General features: G+C 35.2%; 2 protein-coding genes across 2 annotated transcripts; one reads left to right on the top strand and one right to left on the bottom strand.

Annotated features, from left to right (window-relative positions):
* The first annotated feature begins 2463 nt into the window (after nt 1-2463).
* LOC110112998 lies at nt 2464-3706 on the top strand. Its single transcript, XM_020845403.2, has 2 exons — nt 2464-2574; nt 2933-3706. Exons 1-2 carry the CDS (start codon nt 2509-2511, stop codon nt 3521-3523), a joined length of 657 nt encoding a protein of 218 aa, XP_020701062.1. The 5' UTR covers nt 2464-2508; the 3' UTR covers nt 3524-3706.
* Nucleotides 3707-12338: 8632 nt separating this feature from the next.
* On the bottom strand, nt 12339-16586 carry LOC110111873. The gene is made up of 4 exons (XM_020843919.1): nt 15890-16586; nt 13770-15211; nt 13232-13698; nt 12339-12966 (listed from the first exon to the last, which is right to left on the bottom strand). Exons 1-4 carry the CDS (start codon nt 16584-16586, stop codon nt 12339-12341), a joined length of 3234 nt encoding a protein of 1077 aa, XP_020699578.1.
* Nucleotides 16587-17642: the final 1056 nt, after the last annotated feature.

Below are 17642 nucleotides of genomic sequence, written 5' to 3'. Positions count from 1 at the left end.
CTTTGATGTGCTATCCTAAGAGATGCAACTATTTATGCTTGTGTCTATTTCAATTCTATGATATGAATTATTTGAAAAAAATGTAGTTTCCTATGAATTTATTTTAGAAGGGTGCATTGATAATTGAGATGAGCGCTAGCAAGATAGAGATTAGTGGATGTATTGTTGTATTTCTGCATTGCCTAATTAACTTGGAATTGAATATAAATTTCTTAAGACTATTTTGTTTATAAGAAAAGTTGTTCTTTTCTTTTGCCTCAACACTATTAACTATTAAGTTAATGGTCAATATGTAAATGAAAGGTAATTATCTTGTAAAGGGTAAGATGTTTTGTTAATGAAACTGGTTGTATGCCGACATTGTTGGTCATGAGGTAATTCTCAGTAGTCATCTTCATTGTCATTTGTGAGAGGGTGCATGTTGGCTTACATGCGCCGAAGTGGGAAAGGGAGTAAATTGAGCTTTTTATTAGGCAAATTTAAAACTATTTTTACCACAGTAATATCATGAAGCTTAAAGGGAAAATAAGCATCAACATAAGCAATAAATAAGGAGTGCAGCCTCATACGAACATGTAACCATTTTTATGTTATTTTGCGGTACCCTATGTCCACATTTAGGTGTTCTCCACATGTAGAATTTTATGCGCAATTTGCACTAAAATAAAATCATCACACCTCGACAGGCAGAGAAGCTGTTACACAAATCTTCTCCCCGACAATATTTCCTTTCACTCGGATAACCTCTTATTAGTATTTTCCTCCAAAATACTCCAAGGCAATACAAGAGCAATCGAATAGAAATCAATCAAAACAAAAGAAAAATGAGTTCTTACACGAAGATTTCAAGAGCATGAAGAAATCAAGCACATCAAATATTAAACCTTAAATATCAGCATCATGACAAGCAAGCTTTCATTATCTCTCAAATGGATCTACAAAAAAACTCTCATTGAATTACAATAGGGCTTGGTGGATGAATTTCTTATGAGTGGTTAGGGTTTGAGTGAAAAGCAATAGTCTTGATTTAGTGTTTAATATTACTCTTTATATTTTTCACCTAGGGCCTTCTAAAATTAATTGAATGAATTAGAACCATTAATTCCACGTTTTCATGAACCACTAATGCTGAAAAATGGAGTGAAATATGGCATTCATTGGGTTTAAAAATGCTAGAATCACCATTAAAACCCTTAAGAAGTCGACTTTTGCAGAGACTTGCTAAACTTTGCAGTGGCTCGCCAAGCACAGTTTATGGAGGCCCACAAATATTTGCAAAGAGACTAATTATTTTTTCTGGTTCCCTGAGTTCTATATAATTACAGCAATTCTCAAACCTTCACAGAAGCCCACAAAGACTTTACAGCAACCTATTAACCTTTTATGGAACTCCGTTAACTCTTTATTATATGTTATTTCTTAATTATTTTTCTTGAATAGATTTAGGGTCTTTTTCATCAAATTATCTATTTACTTTATTTCAGATAAAATCTCAAAAAATATTTAAAACAAAATTTGGATTGAGAATTAAATTATTTAATAGTGTTACTAAGTGAAAACCTAACATAGTTCTAAAAAATATTTTTAACCGTTCTAGCTTGCTTTCCTTGCATGTCTTCAACGTTTTTATTTTGATTTGCTCTTACACAATTTTTTTTCTAGTCTATTTGAACTTGTCTTCCTATACTTGAAATATTCTGACGGTATACCTATTTCCTGCATTCACTAGATTGAAACCATCAGTTCTGCTTTCTTAGTGATATCTATGATCATCAAATTCTAATCATAAACTTAGGGCCGATGGGGTCAACAGTGCACACACTGAAGTGCAGGAATTATAATGCTTATGCTTGAATCACCTTACAAATACATTAAGATCAAAATCATTAAAAGCAATTTACTTTTGTAGTTAGTCAAATGTTACATGAAAGATTAGGGCCCATGAGGAAAAATTCTAAACCATGATAAATCAGTAAGAATTAGTTGAACATAATAGTTCACATTTAATAATGGTAAATTATAACTGAAGTGGAGAAGCCAATTACTGAGATAGAGTGTTGCGAGGATAATATATGAGCGTCTTAGAAAACAGTAATTAGTGGGCGGCACAGTAAAAAAACTGAGTGAGAACGCTAAACCAATAGGAAAATTGTTTGGGCTTATTTTGAGTATTATCGATTTGATCCAACTAACTACCCAATTCTAAATGAGGGGTGATATAATTGATCAATTTGGACCAAAGACTGGTAATGTCTGTCTTTAACAGCGACCTACACTTCAGACTTGTAGCTTGGATGAAGTAGCTGAATCAATAGTAATACTGTCTAAGTTTGATATCTAATTTTGCCTCTCTAAAATATGTAGTTTTCGCATCTATATCTTTCTTTAAGGTTTCCTTAATATATTATTGCATGAATCTAATTATAAAGGATAATAAGATAGGAGATCGATGCTTTTTTTTCAGAATCTCATTGATTTGGTTCTCTTTTGCATTTTTGTTGAATAGGGATGCTGGTAAATTCATTGCCATTTTCTTCTACTTGTCAAACTGCCTTATGGTGCTCCTTCCCATCTGTAAGTCACTTCTATAGAAGTTATTTTCTTCAGTTAAAAGTATGTACTATCCGGAAATGGCAATGTTCCTTTACTATAAAAGGTGTTTATTATTATTATTCACTTGTTGAATGTTACTTGAGCACATTGCTAGGAAAGGTGATTTCTTATTTAATAGTTGAGATTTTACCTCTTCTTTCCTTGTAATTGCTTGTTCAAACATTAAGTTCAGGTTCTCTTCATATTTCAACCAAAATTTGGTGATCGAATCAAATATAACATTTAGCATTTATAGTCTTCTATGTCCTGATGAATTACATTTGGAAGTAATAAAGTTGAGTTGGTTCTTTAATTTGAATTTTTGCACTTTGCCTTTCAGGCTATTGTTTCAACTTCAACAAATTTGATTCTAGTTCAATGGAATCCATCATACAGAATTACATCGCAGATCAAATTTCCCTCAAAGGAAAGATGTCTTTGCTCTGAGTTATCAGTTAGAACATACAAACTACTAGCAACTAATCAAGCACAGACCACCATAGAAGAAGATAAGGATAGTAATCTGTGGGAAGAAAGTAAACAATCACTCTATGCGTTCAATTTCACCACAGAAGAAGCCGATCGGATACTCAAGAAAGCTTTTGGCTGGATTCATTCACCTTATTGGGGCGAAGAACGAAGAAAAGAAACTCCTAAATTAGATTCAATAAAAGAGATGTTGGATTACTTGAAGAGTTTAAGCCTTTCTGATGATGATCTCCACAAGATACTGAAAAAGTTTCCTGAGGTGCTGGGGTGTTGTCTTAATGAAGAGTTGAAGGCCAATGTTCAGACATTAGAAAGGGAATGGGGAATCAAAGGAAAAACACTTACAAATCTTCTTCTTCGCAATCCGAAGGTATTAGGATTTAATGTGGATTGCAAAGGTGATTGCATGGCTAAATGTACTAGATGTTGGGTTCGGTTTTAGTAAATTTATCAGCAGATTGTGTAGAAGATAGTAGTTCATACATCAAAAGGTCTGAGATTTGTTGGTCAGTAAAGCAGATTTTATTCATAATGTAAGTTCATATTATGGAAAGGTTCTATATTATCGTTTCATTTGTATGAGTCTAACTTACAGGAGTGGAAATTCATGTTAGTTTTGAGTAAATATGAATCTGGAAGTCCATATTCATCAGAAATACAACTAGTGCTAATATTAATTTATTTTTCACTATTGCTTTTTTTTCTATTTTATTTTGATAATTCATATAATAGATGGTTCTCTTGAGGGGGAGTTGTCTTCTCTAAACTCTGTGTTGGTTTATATGATTTTCATGTTAGTTTGTGTTTTCAATGGCCGGTTTAAAAATGAATTTTCTCTGAAGCATCTAATTAGAAGAGTTTCTTTCTATGGGATTGGACGCCTCATCTCTTGAGAGTTTTTTGTTGGGATTCTGTTATTTTCTGCTGGTCTTCTTTCTCCTGCTTATTTTGTTTGTGGCCAACATGTTTCTTCTGCTTGGCTTAATTCCCTGGACTTGGGTGTTCCTGTCAGGCAAAGTTTTCTTGTTCATTTCAGAAAAGTTTGCTTTTTCTGGTGTTTCTCTGATGGTGGTTTCTTTCATCTATGTGGAGCTATTATTTGTTTAGATGTTTTCTCTTTGGGAGGTGTTCAGATGAGGGATATACTCAGTTGTTTTCATGTGTGGCCATGGATCCACTTTACTACAGAAATCTTTCTGCTGCCGTCGACACTTTGGGGTTCTCTTTTTTGTAGGGCAATGATGAACGTCATTGCACCCATATGGCCTTTCATTCACTTGGACGATCTATGGGCAATCAGGTGATGCTTTTCAAACATTATTGATAAAATTCTATATTATGTTTAATTGAAATTTTGCTCATTCTGAATCCTGTTTTGGAAGCTTTTGCCTTTATTCTTCATTTTCTTTTTGAGTCTAGCACGTTTTTGTTTGCAGTTCAATTTTTCTTTGCATCACTAGATGTTGAGTCGCAAGTTTATTATACTTTTCATGCAAATTTTTTTCTTAATCAATGATTTTGGGCTCTTCCCTGATTTAAAAAAAAAAATGCAGTATATAGCAAAACCAATCAATGCATTAAGGTAGCCCAATCAACCCATATATCTTCTCAGAGTCTTCAAAAATTATAATAGGCAAAAAGAAGCAACTCGTAAATACATCACCAGAATGCACTAAAGGCAACCCCGAGCAAACTCAAAACTTGCAAGAATCTACTGAACTGGTAACATCCAATGGCTAATCATCATTCCTCTTTATTTTTGGGTGAACAGCCAGACAGTGGCAATTCCCCTTTCTATGCAACTTTACGTTCATTTCTCATATGTTATAAATAAAGAGCAACAACAATGAAAATATATAATCTTTAATCCATGTAGTACTCTTAGTTAGAGTTCCTTTCCAAGATTTTGTAAGCAAAACATCAAATAAGAATTTTTGCCCATCATATAGATCTTTTTTAATAATCTGCATAGCAAAGGGAACCCCAAAAACTATGTGTATGGAATTTATTTTATTATAACAAAATAAGCATAATCTCTTAATAATAATGTCGCAATGAATGTGATTTTCTATAGTTTTGAGGCCAGCAATACAAGTAATTTAAGTTTAGAGTGAGAATATAATATACCTTAAACCAATGAGATTTGAATAGAGTATTAGGTAAATCATCAAAAAGAGCTGTTATGGCTTCATTAAATGTAAACTAATCTTTTCCATTCATATAAGTTTATCCACTTCAATATGGAAAGCCATCAAACAAAGAAATCCTCAAGCTGACGAGAGTTTAGGATGAATTTTAGATAAAACACAGGCCATTCAGTAATATTTCATTAAATGTAGCATCAATGGGTAGAATAAAAAAATGATGAATGTTACACCTAAAAATTTCTCTTAGAGAATTCCCATCTAATCAAAGATCATAGAAGAGAGAAATAGAGCTTTCATCATAAAAAAGAAGGAAATTCAATGTGCATATGAGAGGCAGTTGATCTCAATTCCTCTCACAAGTGAGCACCCTTCTAATAATTGTAAAAGCCAAGAGAGATAGAATGGAGCTAGAGGAGAGTTACGGAGAAATCATAAAAAAAAAAGAAGAAGAGGAAGTAGAATGGTATAAGTAAAGCTATTTATTATTTTTGGCTTCTCACAATATATGGAACAATATACATATTATATAGAATGTAGAAGTAGACAATTGCTATGTTATAGCCACACTAATGCTTGAGTGGCGATGTTTGTGTTGGATTATGCTTGAATGGTTGAGATTATAAAGTAGTAAGGATGGTAACTCCATTCACCTTTTCATCATTTGGGTAGTTACTACCTCCCCATACGCTAACTAAATCAAAACGAATGGTTAGCTTCTCTCTGATCTTGCAAAGCATTCAATGGATATAGACTTTGTTAGAATGTCAGTTGGTTGGTCATGTGAGTGGATGTGTTGAACTTGAATCTCCTTAGAGTGAATGTGTTGGTGATGAAGTGAAAATTAATTTCAATGTATTTTTTTAGCATGAAATATGGGACTAAATATGGGACTATTGGTGACAGACATGATAGATATGTTTCAATAGTGAATAGATGTCAGCTCAGTGAGAGTGATATGAAAGTTCTAAATGAGGCATCATAGCCAAATAATATTAGTAGTTGCCAATGCTAGAGTGTGATACTAGGCCTCATTGGAGGATCTTGCCACTCTGGGTTGGTTTTTTTTAGTCCAAGAAATGAGTGTTTCTTAGGTAGGAGCAGAAACTTGAGATGGATTTGCAGCATATAGAATTAGTTGACTGCATCTACATGGCTATGAAGACTCAATGGATCTCTTTATATGGGTAAGCCAAACTCAATGGTACTATTTACCTAACTTAGAAGTCACTTAAGTTCTTGATTATGATACTCATAGGGTTCATGCATATGCTGACAGAGTTAATTGACAATGTAGGCTACATCTGGGCAACTAATTGTCAAGTATAGAGCGCCTGAGTGAGCTTCCAAAATTTTTTGGTCCAAAGGGCTGAGTTTTTGTTGTAGGCTTCTACCATGTTTTCAACAGGGGATGGAAATGGAGATGCAAAACAGGGGATAGAAATGGAGATGCAATATGTCTGGTCTAATTCCTGTAGAAAATCAATTGAATATTGAGATTGACATAGAAATTACCCTTGGAATTTTCCGATGACTTCAATATCCGAAAAGTAGGAGATCGAGCCGAGATTTTTCATGTTGAAGCATTGTTAGGTCTTGAAACAATTTTTGTGTGCTAGTTGGATCATTTCATATCACGAAGATTTTATCAACATAAATTAGAAAAAAAATAATTATACCATTATGCTTGTATGGTAAGAAAGAAGGATTTGCTTGATTGAATTGGAAACTGTAGTGGATAAAATATATGTGCAATGTCCCAATGCATTGAAGTGAAGTAGCTTAGAGGTTTAGAAGAGTGAATAATAGATAAAGTAAATGAAATACAATGAGCCTTAGCTTCATTACATGCTTTGCAAAAAGAAAATGAAGAAGGAATACATAACATTTTGTTGCGTGTAGAGAAGGTTGCAATGGTGGAGGATGTGGATGTTCGAGTTATTGATGCCAAAGATTAGAGTGTTGTGTGCAAAAGCCAAAGTAACTAGGGATGACGAAGCTCTTGCTTTACAAAGGGAATGGAGACCTCTCCGACACATACCTTGAAGAAGGAGGATATTTTTTGCTAGATTATTTATGTGAAAATTTAACGCCATCAAAAGAAATAGAGTGATTGTTATCCACAGCTAAGTTATGGAGATAAGATTGTGAGAGATTTTTGGGACGTGAAAGAGTTTAGAGAAATAAAGCTTATTGATAGGAGTTGGTAGCAAACCTTGGTCAGAATGGGGAAGTGCTAGAGTGGTATCGTTGCCAACAAGACTGTTGCATGGTCCAATGTAGTGGTTGCTTGCTACAGATGCTCAACATTAGATGTTAAGTGAGCAGTGGAACTTGAATCAAGGTACCATTTAGAGTTATTGGGTTGCAATGTTGTGACCAATGCCCATTGGGATGGCATAGGAGTGGCTTGTGTGAAGGTTGGGTTCAGTTTATGTCAGAATTGAAGGGATAAAAGGTTTTATTTAGCATAGACTTGGCAAAATATGGTGTTATAGCATGATTTTCCTTGCTCATTTGAGTAATATAGAGATCCTCTGCTTCATCATGCCCCCGTATGCCATATGAGAAAGAAGACCTTCAATATCTATTTCTGGTAAGGTCGACGGTGTAATCTGCGGTACACTCTTTTGTATTATCAATTGCAGTATGAATCTCTTCACTTCATAAGAGAGAGAAGAAGTCATCTAGGCTTATCGGATGAATAGTGGTGTGGACAGCATTCTTGAAGGCATGATATGAAGTGGGTAAGTTGTTGACGATATGAAACATTATGTCGTCGTCATCATCATCATATAGGAATGCTTCACGTACAACAATGTTGTCAACTAGAGCTTGACATCAGATAAGTATTTTATCATGGTCCTATTGTTCTTTGCAAAGTGATGAAGCTAATTCTTGAGTTGTATCACATGTGATCTATTAGATTGTTGGAGCCTCTTTTCAATTACGGACCAAGTGTATGAGGATTGGGCAAAATTGGAAGAGTTGTTATAGAGTAGATGGCAGTTGAGAGATTATGATCTATAAGTTTTCATGTGTTATACAAAGGATTGGCCAACTGCATGAGTGAGAGAAATCTTCTTGGGCACTTGTTTGACCCATGGAGAAATCTTCTTAATGATGAATGCCTTCAAAGAATCCTAATGTTTAAAAGTTCATTTATCAAGTTAATTATCCGTGCATAATTCATCATAATTGATCTCTAAGCCATTTAGATTAATTTTATTTAAAAAATTATTTGTTCTTATAGACTTATATCATATTTGTGTGAATTGTCTATTTTTTATTTACTGTATCATCTCATCTTTTAAGAATTAGTTATAAGTCTTCATTAGTATCCCATAAGATAGATGTTAATTAGTATTTTAATATTTTAATTACTTATATCATATTAGCCATTTTCATAATCTGACATACTGAAATGAATATATTCATTAAAAATTGTCTATTAATTATAAAAATTATAATTTTATTAATGCAAATAGACAATAAAGTAATGGTTTGTTGAAACCTTTAAGAATTTACTAGATGGTACTTCAAAAATTAAATAATTAGATTCGAGATCATATAAAATCATTAAACCCATCGACAATTATAGGTCCACGAGCTCTCTTTCTTTCTCATATCTCCTCTAATCTCTCTTTTGCCACATATTAATAAATTGATATCAAATTACACAAATTGCAATGTGATATCTTGACCAGTTAGGTACTACTAATTATATCAAAGTTGTTAAACATGTACAGTAATGATTTACCATCATTTATACTTGCACTATGTTCCTTTAATTGAGGCACCCTGCATTCATGCAAGTGAACATTTCTTATTTGAAGTTAAAAAAAAATTTTGTGAACTTAACCTGTAACTAAGATTATAAAAAATCTCAAGCAACTCATTATGAGTAACCTCTCAAACAATTTAGTTAAGTATAACAAAGTGTCACCCATAAACTCTTTCATAATTTAAACAACCATCACTATCATCAGTCATCACTAATGGTGAAATTAGAGGATCGCCTTTCACTTCTAATTAATAAGGCTTTAGCAACGCTTTTTTTAACTATTGCGGCAATTTAAAACGCTACTAAATTTCATGCAGCAATTTTCTAACCGCAACAAATCCATTATATTTATATTGGTTGGAAAAGACTTTGGCAATGGGTTTCATTTATAGCAGTTAAAATCACTGCTATAGTATAGAATTGCAACGGTTAAAATTGTTACAATTATGTAGTATAGTAGCAGTTTTAACCGCTTCTTTGTTATAATATAATAGCAGTTAAAACCATTATTCATCTTTATCATTGTAAAAATTCAAAATCATTGCAGAAATTCAAAACTTTGATTTGGCATGATTTAAATTGCAAACTTGCATAATTGTTTGGTTGTGATTTCTCCTTATTATTTAGTCTAATGTTATTTCCCAATACTTAGTTTAATAACCTTCTAGTAAGTAGGACCAATCTAATTTATTAATTATGAGAAGACCATCAAATTAAAACTATAGTAACAGTTTGCAAACCGTCACTATCAACTAATGTAAAAAAGGCATTTTGTATAGTTTTTGCTTTCTCTTAGTATAATAAGATAGATCCTCTATAGCTATATAATGGGCCTTGAACTTTCATATCTTTAAGCCCATGAAAATTGGTTGTAAATGAGCTTTGTTATCCATTGATGGTTGGATGCGACTAAAGAAAATATTAAATAAACAACAGCAGACACAGCAGCATGAAATGCCTGATGCGGAGAGCATCAGCGTCCAGAGAGACTTGCACAGTTGCACGCAATATGGCACGCATTAAGTGCCCGCGCCTGGCTTTGTCTGTTACTGCAACTCTATAAGAAGGCCATTAGGCATTTCTATCCAAACCTTTGCTCTTTCAGCTTCTCTATCTGTCTATACTACTTTCCAATGGCCAGAGCCAGGTTAATTATCATGGTAGTTTTCTTGCTTCTGCTGCTTGAGGTGAGATATATATTTGCTCCATTTAAGCAATCGTTCTCTTCATAAAAATAAAAACCTCGCAAAATTTCAGCACTATTTTGATATACCTTTCTGAAAGGTCTACATCAGATTATTCAGCACGTTATATACATAGTAGATGAATTATAATTATTTTTTCTCTTGCATTAATGCTTGTTTTCTGATGGCAATGGCTGCAGATGGAAATGTTTACAGGATCATTGACGACAGGAGTGGAGGAAATAGGTAAGCTCATGTAGACGGTAATGAAGAATTTTTAAATTATGAGTTAGTTGATCTCAGTCTATTACATATCAAAGATTCAAATGAACTATTATATATATATATATATATATAGGGGATTCTTGATTTTTTAGTTAAACCTTGGGCTAAATTATGCTCCCAAGTCTTTTGGTTCTTGGTTACACCAAAAGGAGAGGACTCCAAAATTAGATAAATGGTTGAGAATTGCAAAATATTCCTTTACTTATTTAAACTTTGAAGTTTTATATTAGTTTTTCTTTTTCTTGTTTAATTCCCTCAAAACCCTTGTTTTTTTTCTACTATAATTTAAGATGAATATAAATATAATACTAGCAAGCTCCCTGCATATGCATGGGAATACATAGATACATACATATACATAGATACATACATATATACATACATATATATATATATACATATATAAAGGTTTCATGTAATGAGTATTTGATATATTTTATGCTGGTTGTCAACTACATAATGCAATCTCTCACTTTTCTCATTCAGGACTTAGGGTTGGCAAGGATGATGCATATGTGTGTGTACGTGTATGTATATATAATGTGCTAAATGTTTATATATGTTGGAAAAATCTAGTAAGGGGGGAAAATTATTTATCTAATATGTTGAATATTTAAAATTTTATATTTATTTGTAAAACAAATAAATGATTTGTCATAATAAAAAAAAGTTATTAATATTAATTTTTTAATTAAGTATATGTTTTCCATGAATATATTTTGATGTGATTTATATATTGATTTATTAAATAAGAACATATAAATGTATAGATGTAAAATATGTGAATATATAAAAATGTTATGGTAGATTTGTAAATCCCACAAACAAATAAAATTTCACTACGGAATGTTTAATAATGTGTTTTTTTTTTTTTGTTCATTAATATAAAAAGGTTACAAGTAAAGTAAGAATCAAAACTATAACTCCCTAACTAAAAAGAAGTTAAGGAGTTCTAAAATGAAAATTACAAATATGCAATAATAAAGAACAAAAATGGCTGAAAAGCCAAAAGGACTCAAGTTGTACTGCCGATATCTTGTATGATCTGAACTCGGGAGGGTCTGGGCAGGACACAAACCCCTGGTTGCCATAACGTCCGTCCAAGGGGTAGCTGAAAAATCCAGCATTCATCATCGTCTTTGCAAAAATATCAGTCCAGGCAACCTGTAGAAGGAACAAAAATACAGGTACCGCCAAAAAACTTGTAGCAACATCTAGATTCAGCCTCAGCAGCAAATTGAGACAGTATGTGATTCCAGTCACCCAAAAAAAGCAAAACAACATTATGAAGTTACGGTCCATAACCATCTATTCGCAGCAGTAAAACAGAACTTAAGGTAAAACCATATGGGAATTCACCAACCACTGCAACCTCCAGATAATAGACGCCACCGAATAGTTGGACAAAACAGGTGCAGTCAAAACAGAATTAACAAAGAAAAAAGAATCTTCTTTTAAGCTTATCAAATCTCTTCCAGTATTTAACTTTGGCAATGATAGCATTACGAATAATGTAGAACAGTTGGGAGGGGCTTTTCCAAACATTCTCAAACCTCATAGAATTTCTTTCACGCCATAAGTAATAAATAGTGCAACAAATGGTGAAATAGCAAAAGTTTTTCTCCCAGAAACAGTAATCCATAGATTCATCAAACCACTGAAAAATTTGCATCAGATTTGGTCTTAAGAGAAAGGCTCCCAGAGGTGGTAAAAGGGAGGTAATGACAATGTAGGAGTAGTCACAACTAAAAAAGATATGGGAATGGCAATCACTACCAACACAGCAAAAGGAGCAAGCAGCTAAAGCGTCAATCCCTCTTAGAATAAGTTGATCATCAGTTTTTAATTTACCCAGCATAGTCATCCAGGCATAAGAAGAAAATCGTAGAGATTTTTTCTTATGCCAAATAAATTTGTGCCAAATAACCTCCTCAAAAGCTCCAAAATAGTTGTTGTAAAAAGTTGAGAGGTAGGTTTAATAGAGCCATTCCAAGAAACAATCAGTTGTACAGAAAAATGCACATCCATAATCTCAGTAAGCACCAAGGTCGGGATGTGAGGTGGTAATATCCAGCCATGTAAGTCAGTGTAGCATTGCACGTAATGTTTCTCAAATTTGAAAGAAGGCATAATATCTATAAGAGCTTTATCATTGCACCAATGATCCCATTCCATAGATAAATTGCAATTTCTAGATGGTTTAAAAGAAAATTTCCCTTTAATAGTGAAAGCAGTTTCATGCACCTTTCTCCAGAATTTCGAAGATGTAGAAATAAGAGATTTCCAAGGTGAAATGTATTTATTTCTAAACCAAGCCATAGCCAAATTTTCCCTAGTAAAGAATCTCCAAATAAAAGCACAGTGGTTGGCATAGATAAGAGCATCAACAGAAGGAATACCAATCCCCCCCAATCTGGTAGGCATGGCAGTGGCACTCCATGAAATCAGATGGTGCTTTCTATCATTAATCTTGCCATGAAAAAGAAACCTGGAGCAAAGCCTAGAAAAGACTTTACAATAGGATTTAGGTATTATGGATCCTCTAATCCAATAAGCAAGAAAATTAGCAATGGTGAACTTGATGAATTGAACCCTACCTGAAAAAGAGAGAAATTTAACTTTCCAGCCATCCAGTAGAGTAAAAATTTTACTCGTGAGTGGCTGGAAGTGAGAATAATTGAGGCGGCCAGTAGCAACAGGTATCCCAATATATTTGAGGAAGGAGCTTTGAGTGGTGATGCCCAGGCAATTACCAAATGGCAGTGGTATTAGCAGCATCCTTAGAGAAAATAATAGAACTCTTTGCTTGATTAATAAAGAGGCCAGATGCATTAGAGAAAATAGAAATGGCTTTAGCAAGAGTATGAGCATTAAAAGATGAGGCCTTTCCAAACACTAAAACGTCATCAGCATAAAGAAGGTGCGTAATGGAAAGATTTTTCATTTGAGGCCCAATGAATTGAGTGTTACCGTTCTCCAAGGTACAAGAGAAGCCGTCCATAAAAATGCAGAAAAGAAGTGGAGATAAGGGGCAACCATGTCTTAACCCAAAGGAGGAACCAAAAAAGCCATTCAAAGCCTCGTTAATGCAGATGGAGAAGAAAACATTGGAGATGCATCCTTTGACCCATTTAATGAATAACTCCGGAAAACCTTTCTGCCTAAGCCTTTGAAAAAGAAAGTCGTGAGAAACAGTGTCAAAGGCTTTGAGAATGTCCAACTTGGCACAAAAAGAGTTTTTAAAATCTTTTAAAATTTCAGCAGCTAGAAGAATATTGTCGGTAGAACAACGATCTTTGATAAACCCCATTTGGCTTTCATGAATGATAGTAGGTAAAACAACTTAAGTCTATTAGCCGCCAGCTTAGCCATGAATTTGTACAACACATTGCATAATGAAATGGGGAGGAAGTCAGAAATAGAGGAAACATGGGCTCCTTTAGGAATAAGAGCCAAAGCCGTGGCTTTGACACTCCTAGGTAAGTAACCGGAGTTAAGGAATTCCATGGCAGCATTACAAATGACAGGTCCAGAAATATGCCAAGTTCTCTTAAAAAAGGCAAAGGTGAATCCGTCAGGCCCCGGAGCAGAAGAGTCATACCCACTAAAAATCACCAGCTTAATCTCATCATAAGTAAAAGGAGTAATCAGAGGATCCATCATGTTTTGAGGGATGCAAATACCAGGATTAATAGAGAAGTTCTCAGCATTAATTGGTTTTGAAGCGTTGAAGAGGTTTTTAAAGTGTGGAATGAATGCAGAAGCAATATCCTGAGGGGTAGCATGAATCCCTTGATCATCAGTGATTTCAAATAAATTGTTGTGGTTCCTCCTTGCACGAATCTTGGCATATAAGAAGCCTAAGTCATCAACATCTTGAGAAAGCCAGTTAGCTTTAGCACGTTGGGAAACCCAAGAAGCCCAAGAGGCTTGAAGGCTAGTAAGGTTGCTGTTTATAATTTTTAAAGAAGAATTCAAAGATGGGTCCAAAGGCATCAATTGAATTTGCTCTAAACAAATAAGCTGTTGATTCTTGAGCTCCAAAATTTGATTAGATAAATGGTTGGAGGAATCCCAAACCCTTTTCTTTAAAGCACCTTTGAGATTTTGGAGGCAATGGTGAAGATGACATATAGGCCCCTTATTAGAAGGTTGAAAAAAAACTGTAAAGACATCTTCCCAAAAACCATCCATGAAAGTCCAGTAATTCTTAAATAAAAACTGATTGTTAGAAGCAATGGAGGTAATAAGAGGAGAGTGGTCAGATCCATTAGGAGAAGCAACCTTATAATGGGCCAAAGGAAAATGATCCAGAAAACAGGAGTTGACCATCACCCTGTCTAACTTGATGTGAATAGGCTCATCAGCCCTTTGGTTATGCCAAGTGAAAAACAACCCAACGGAAGCAAGGTCATGCAGACCACAGTCAAAAATAGTCCCATTAAGCTCTTGAAGTTTGCTAGTAGGCACATGATTACCACCAGCCTTTTCATTATGAAATTTGTAACAGTTCAGATCTCCCATAACCAGCCAAGGAAGAGGCGAAGAAGGAATCAATTCCCTGATCTTATTCCAAAGAGAAGCCCTTTCATCTACATTGTTTGTTGCATAAATGACTGAAATCTGAAAAGGAGGGAGGGTTCCCATGGAAATAACACCATGAATGAGTTGAGAAGAGAGGAAAGTAGGAGAAAAGGAGACAAAATAAGGGTCCCATTTAATCCAAATCCTCCCTAAGGAAGAACAGCCAAAATTATGACAATGAAATTCATTCTCAAAAACCATATGAGATCTAAGAAACCAGTCGTCATCAACATAGGAAGGAATCACTTTAGCTTCCAGAAGACATAAAAATTTCAGGTTGTGAACCCGAACTAAATCTCTGCACAACATAACTTTGTCGGGTCTATTAAACCCCCTTATGTTCCAATAAGCTATATTGGGATAGGACATTATGATTTAGATTTTAAAGGTTTTCCTTTTTTGGTAGATTTCACTCTAATGCTTAGAGAGAGGAGAGGATTGGGTATTGGTTTTAGGAGGAGGATGGTTTGGGGATTTGGTGGAGGAGGTGGATGGAGAAGGAATATTTTGGATGGGTTTTTCAGTGAGAGGGGGGTTGGTTTCAGCATCCAAGGGAGGGTCATCTTCCAAGGGAGGGTCATCCTCCAGGAGGGCTTTGAATTTATTAGAGGTGGAAAGGTTCAAAGAGGATAAACCAATGAGGATGTTAGGAATGAAGGGAGGTGTGGAGGAAGAAGAAGCTTCCATAGAAGCGTTTTCATTGGGTGAATTCAGGTTGGGTATGATGATAGTTTTTTAGGGTTTGAGGAGGTTAGGGGAATTGTTGTTAATGGTGGGTAGAGATTTGGTAGTGGGATTGGTAGATGCACCAATAGAGGGCAGGATACCATTTTGATTTAGAAGAGCAGCATCCCCAGAGGGAGTAGCAATAACTGAAGAGTTAAGAAGGGGAGTTAGAGGTTGAAGAGGCACATTAAGTGCAGGCTGAGAAGGAGGTTTGGAGTTAGGTCTAGAGTTAGGACGGGGTGGACGGCTGGAGCTTCTACCAGGAGGGCGTGGAGGAAGTAAAACAGGTGGAGAGGGGTTTGGGTTTCTGGGACAGATTGAGAAGGGGTGTACTAGTGAACGACAACCTTCACAAGGGGTGGGCTTCCAGTCATAGAGAACCTTGAGGATTAAGTCTTCACCATCAATATCCAACGATATTTCATCCGGTAGAGGTGAGTCTTTGGAGATGAGAACACAGACTCGGGCGAAGGTAAGACAGGATCTCTTAGCAGTTAAAGAATCAACAGTTAAATGAATACCAATATAGCTTGCAATCTTTGAAATACCAGTTGGGGTCCATAGCGCCAAAGGAAAATCCACAATCTTGATCCAGATAGGAATGGAAGCGTTCTCATCCCGTTTAGGCTTAAACTTGGGAGACCATTGTTGCAAAATGAATGGTTTCCCAAGTAAAAACCAAGGTCCCCCAGACCAAACAGCATCATAATCCTCATGGGATGAGAATTTAATAAGGAAAAATCCATCGGCTAGCGATATAAGAGAGATCGCACCTTTCAAAGGCCAAACCTTTCTCATAGCCGAGAGAAGCCGCTCATAGAAGGACGTTGACCCAAAGAGTATCCAACTAGAGAAAAGTTCCAGAGAGAAGAACCTTCAGACAAATCATCAGCACGAAATGAAAGTTTTGGTTTTGGCGGGTAGAAGATAACAGGGAAAGGCTCAGGGTTAGAGGGGGGGGGTGGCAGCAGTTTCAGCATAGGAAAGCCCCAAGGGTGGAGGAGTGGATGAGCCAGGTAGGGAGGGAAAATCCTTCGGATTGAGGGCCATCCGAAGGGGGGAGAGGACGACCTCTCCCGACGGTAGGAGGGCGGGGTACAACATTAGCCAAAAAAAAGAATCATAAAAAATAAAAAAAAAATAAAAAAAATTGAAATATCATAAAAAATTTATCTTATTCGGGCAGGAATCTCGAGAAAAAAGTTAAGTTGAAAAGTTCTAAAATTAAATTCAGGACCATCCGAACTTCGATACAAGCAAGCTTATAGTCGAACTGAACGTATTGAAAAGATAAACTCAACAACATCAAATTCGACCCAATACAAGTCAGAATGGGTCCAAATCGAACACCCGAAACACATTTGGAAAGTTCAATCTATAAATTGGAAGATCAAATGATTTCTAAGTGTAACATGCTTATAATCAAATTGAGCGGCTCGAAGAGATGAATCGAATGAGACCAAGTGACATCATTAAGGAACTCAAATGCTTGATAAATAATTTATAATTAAGGGAGTAGATATCGACCTTCCATTCTAAACACTCCCAACATGCCCTTGATCTTCTCCTTATTTACTTTCTATGCAACTCCCAATAAATTATAAATAAACTCTCATTCTTCATTGAGGGGAGACCAAGCAATGAAGAAAAAGAATAGAGGTTAGGAAGAGAAATCTGAAATCTCACTTTCCACCAAGCTTCTCCTCGACCACCGCCCAACCACAGACTGTCGTTGGACTTTAGCTAGACTTTTGCCTGACCACCTATTATAAGTGGACTCACACCCGACCATCGATTGTCATCCTATTTCCTCCTAGCCACCATCAATGACTATAATATTTTTGACCTCCATCG

This window comes from Dendrobium catenatum, unplaced genomic scaffold, assembly GCF_001605985.2.
Source record: "Dendrobium catenatum unplaced genomic scaffold, ASM160598v2 fragScaff_scaffold_880, whole genome shotgun sequence".
NCBI classification, from domain to species: domain Eukaryota; kingdom Viridiplantae; phylum Streptophyta; class Magnoliopsida; order Asparagales; family Orchidaceae; genus Dendrobium; species Dendrobium catenatum.
This window is presented reverse-complemented; position numbering and strand designations above follow the sequence as displayed.

What these genes read in the sequence shown, in the direction of transcription:
- LOC110111873 (XM_020843919.1), bottom strand. Translation starts at nt 16,586, where the DNA reads ATGAGAAAGGTTTGGCCTTTGAAAGGTGCGATCTCTCTTATATCGCTA. An exon ending in AATGGGGTTTATCAAAGATC is followed by an intron (nt 13,699 to 13,769) that starts GTTGTTCTACCG and finishes TTTTGTGCCAAG; the next exon opens with TTGGACATTCTCAAAGCCTT. An exon ending in GCTAATACCACTGCCATTTG is followed by an intron (nt 12,967 to 13,231) that starts GTAATTGCCTGG and finishes GCTTTGCTCCAG; the next exon opens with GTTTCTTTTTCATGGCAAGA.
- LOC110112998 (XM_020845403.2), top strand. Translation starts at nt 2,509, where the DNA reads ATGCTGGTAAATTCATTGCCATTTTCTTCTACTTGTCAAACTGCCTTA. An exon ending in TATGGTGCTCCTTCCCATCT is followed by an intron (nt 2,575 to 2,932) that starts GTAAGTCACTTC and finishes TTTGCCTTTCAG; the next exon opens with GCTATTGTTTCAACTTCAAC.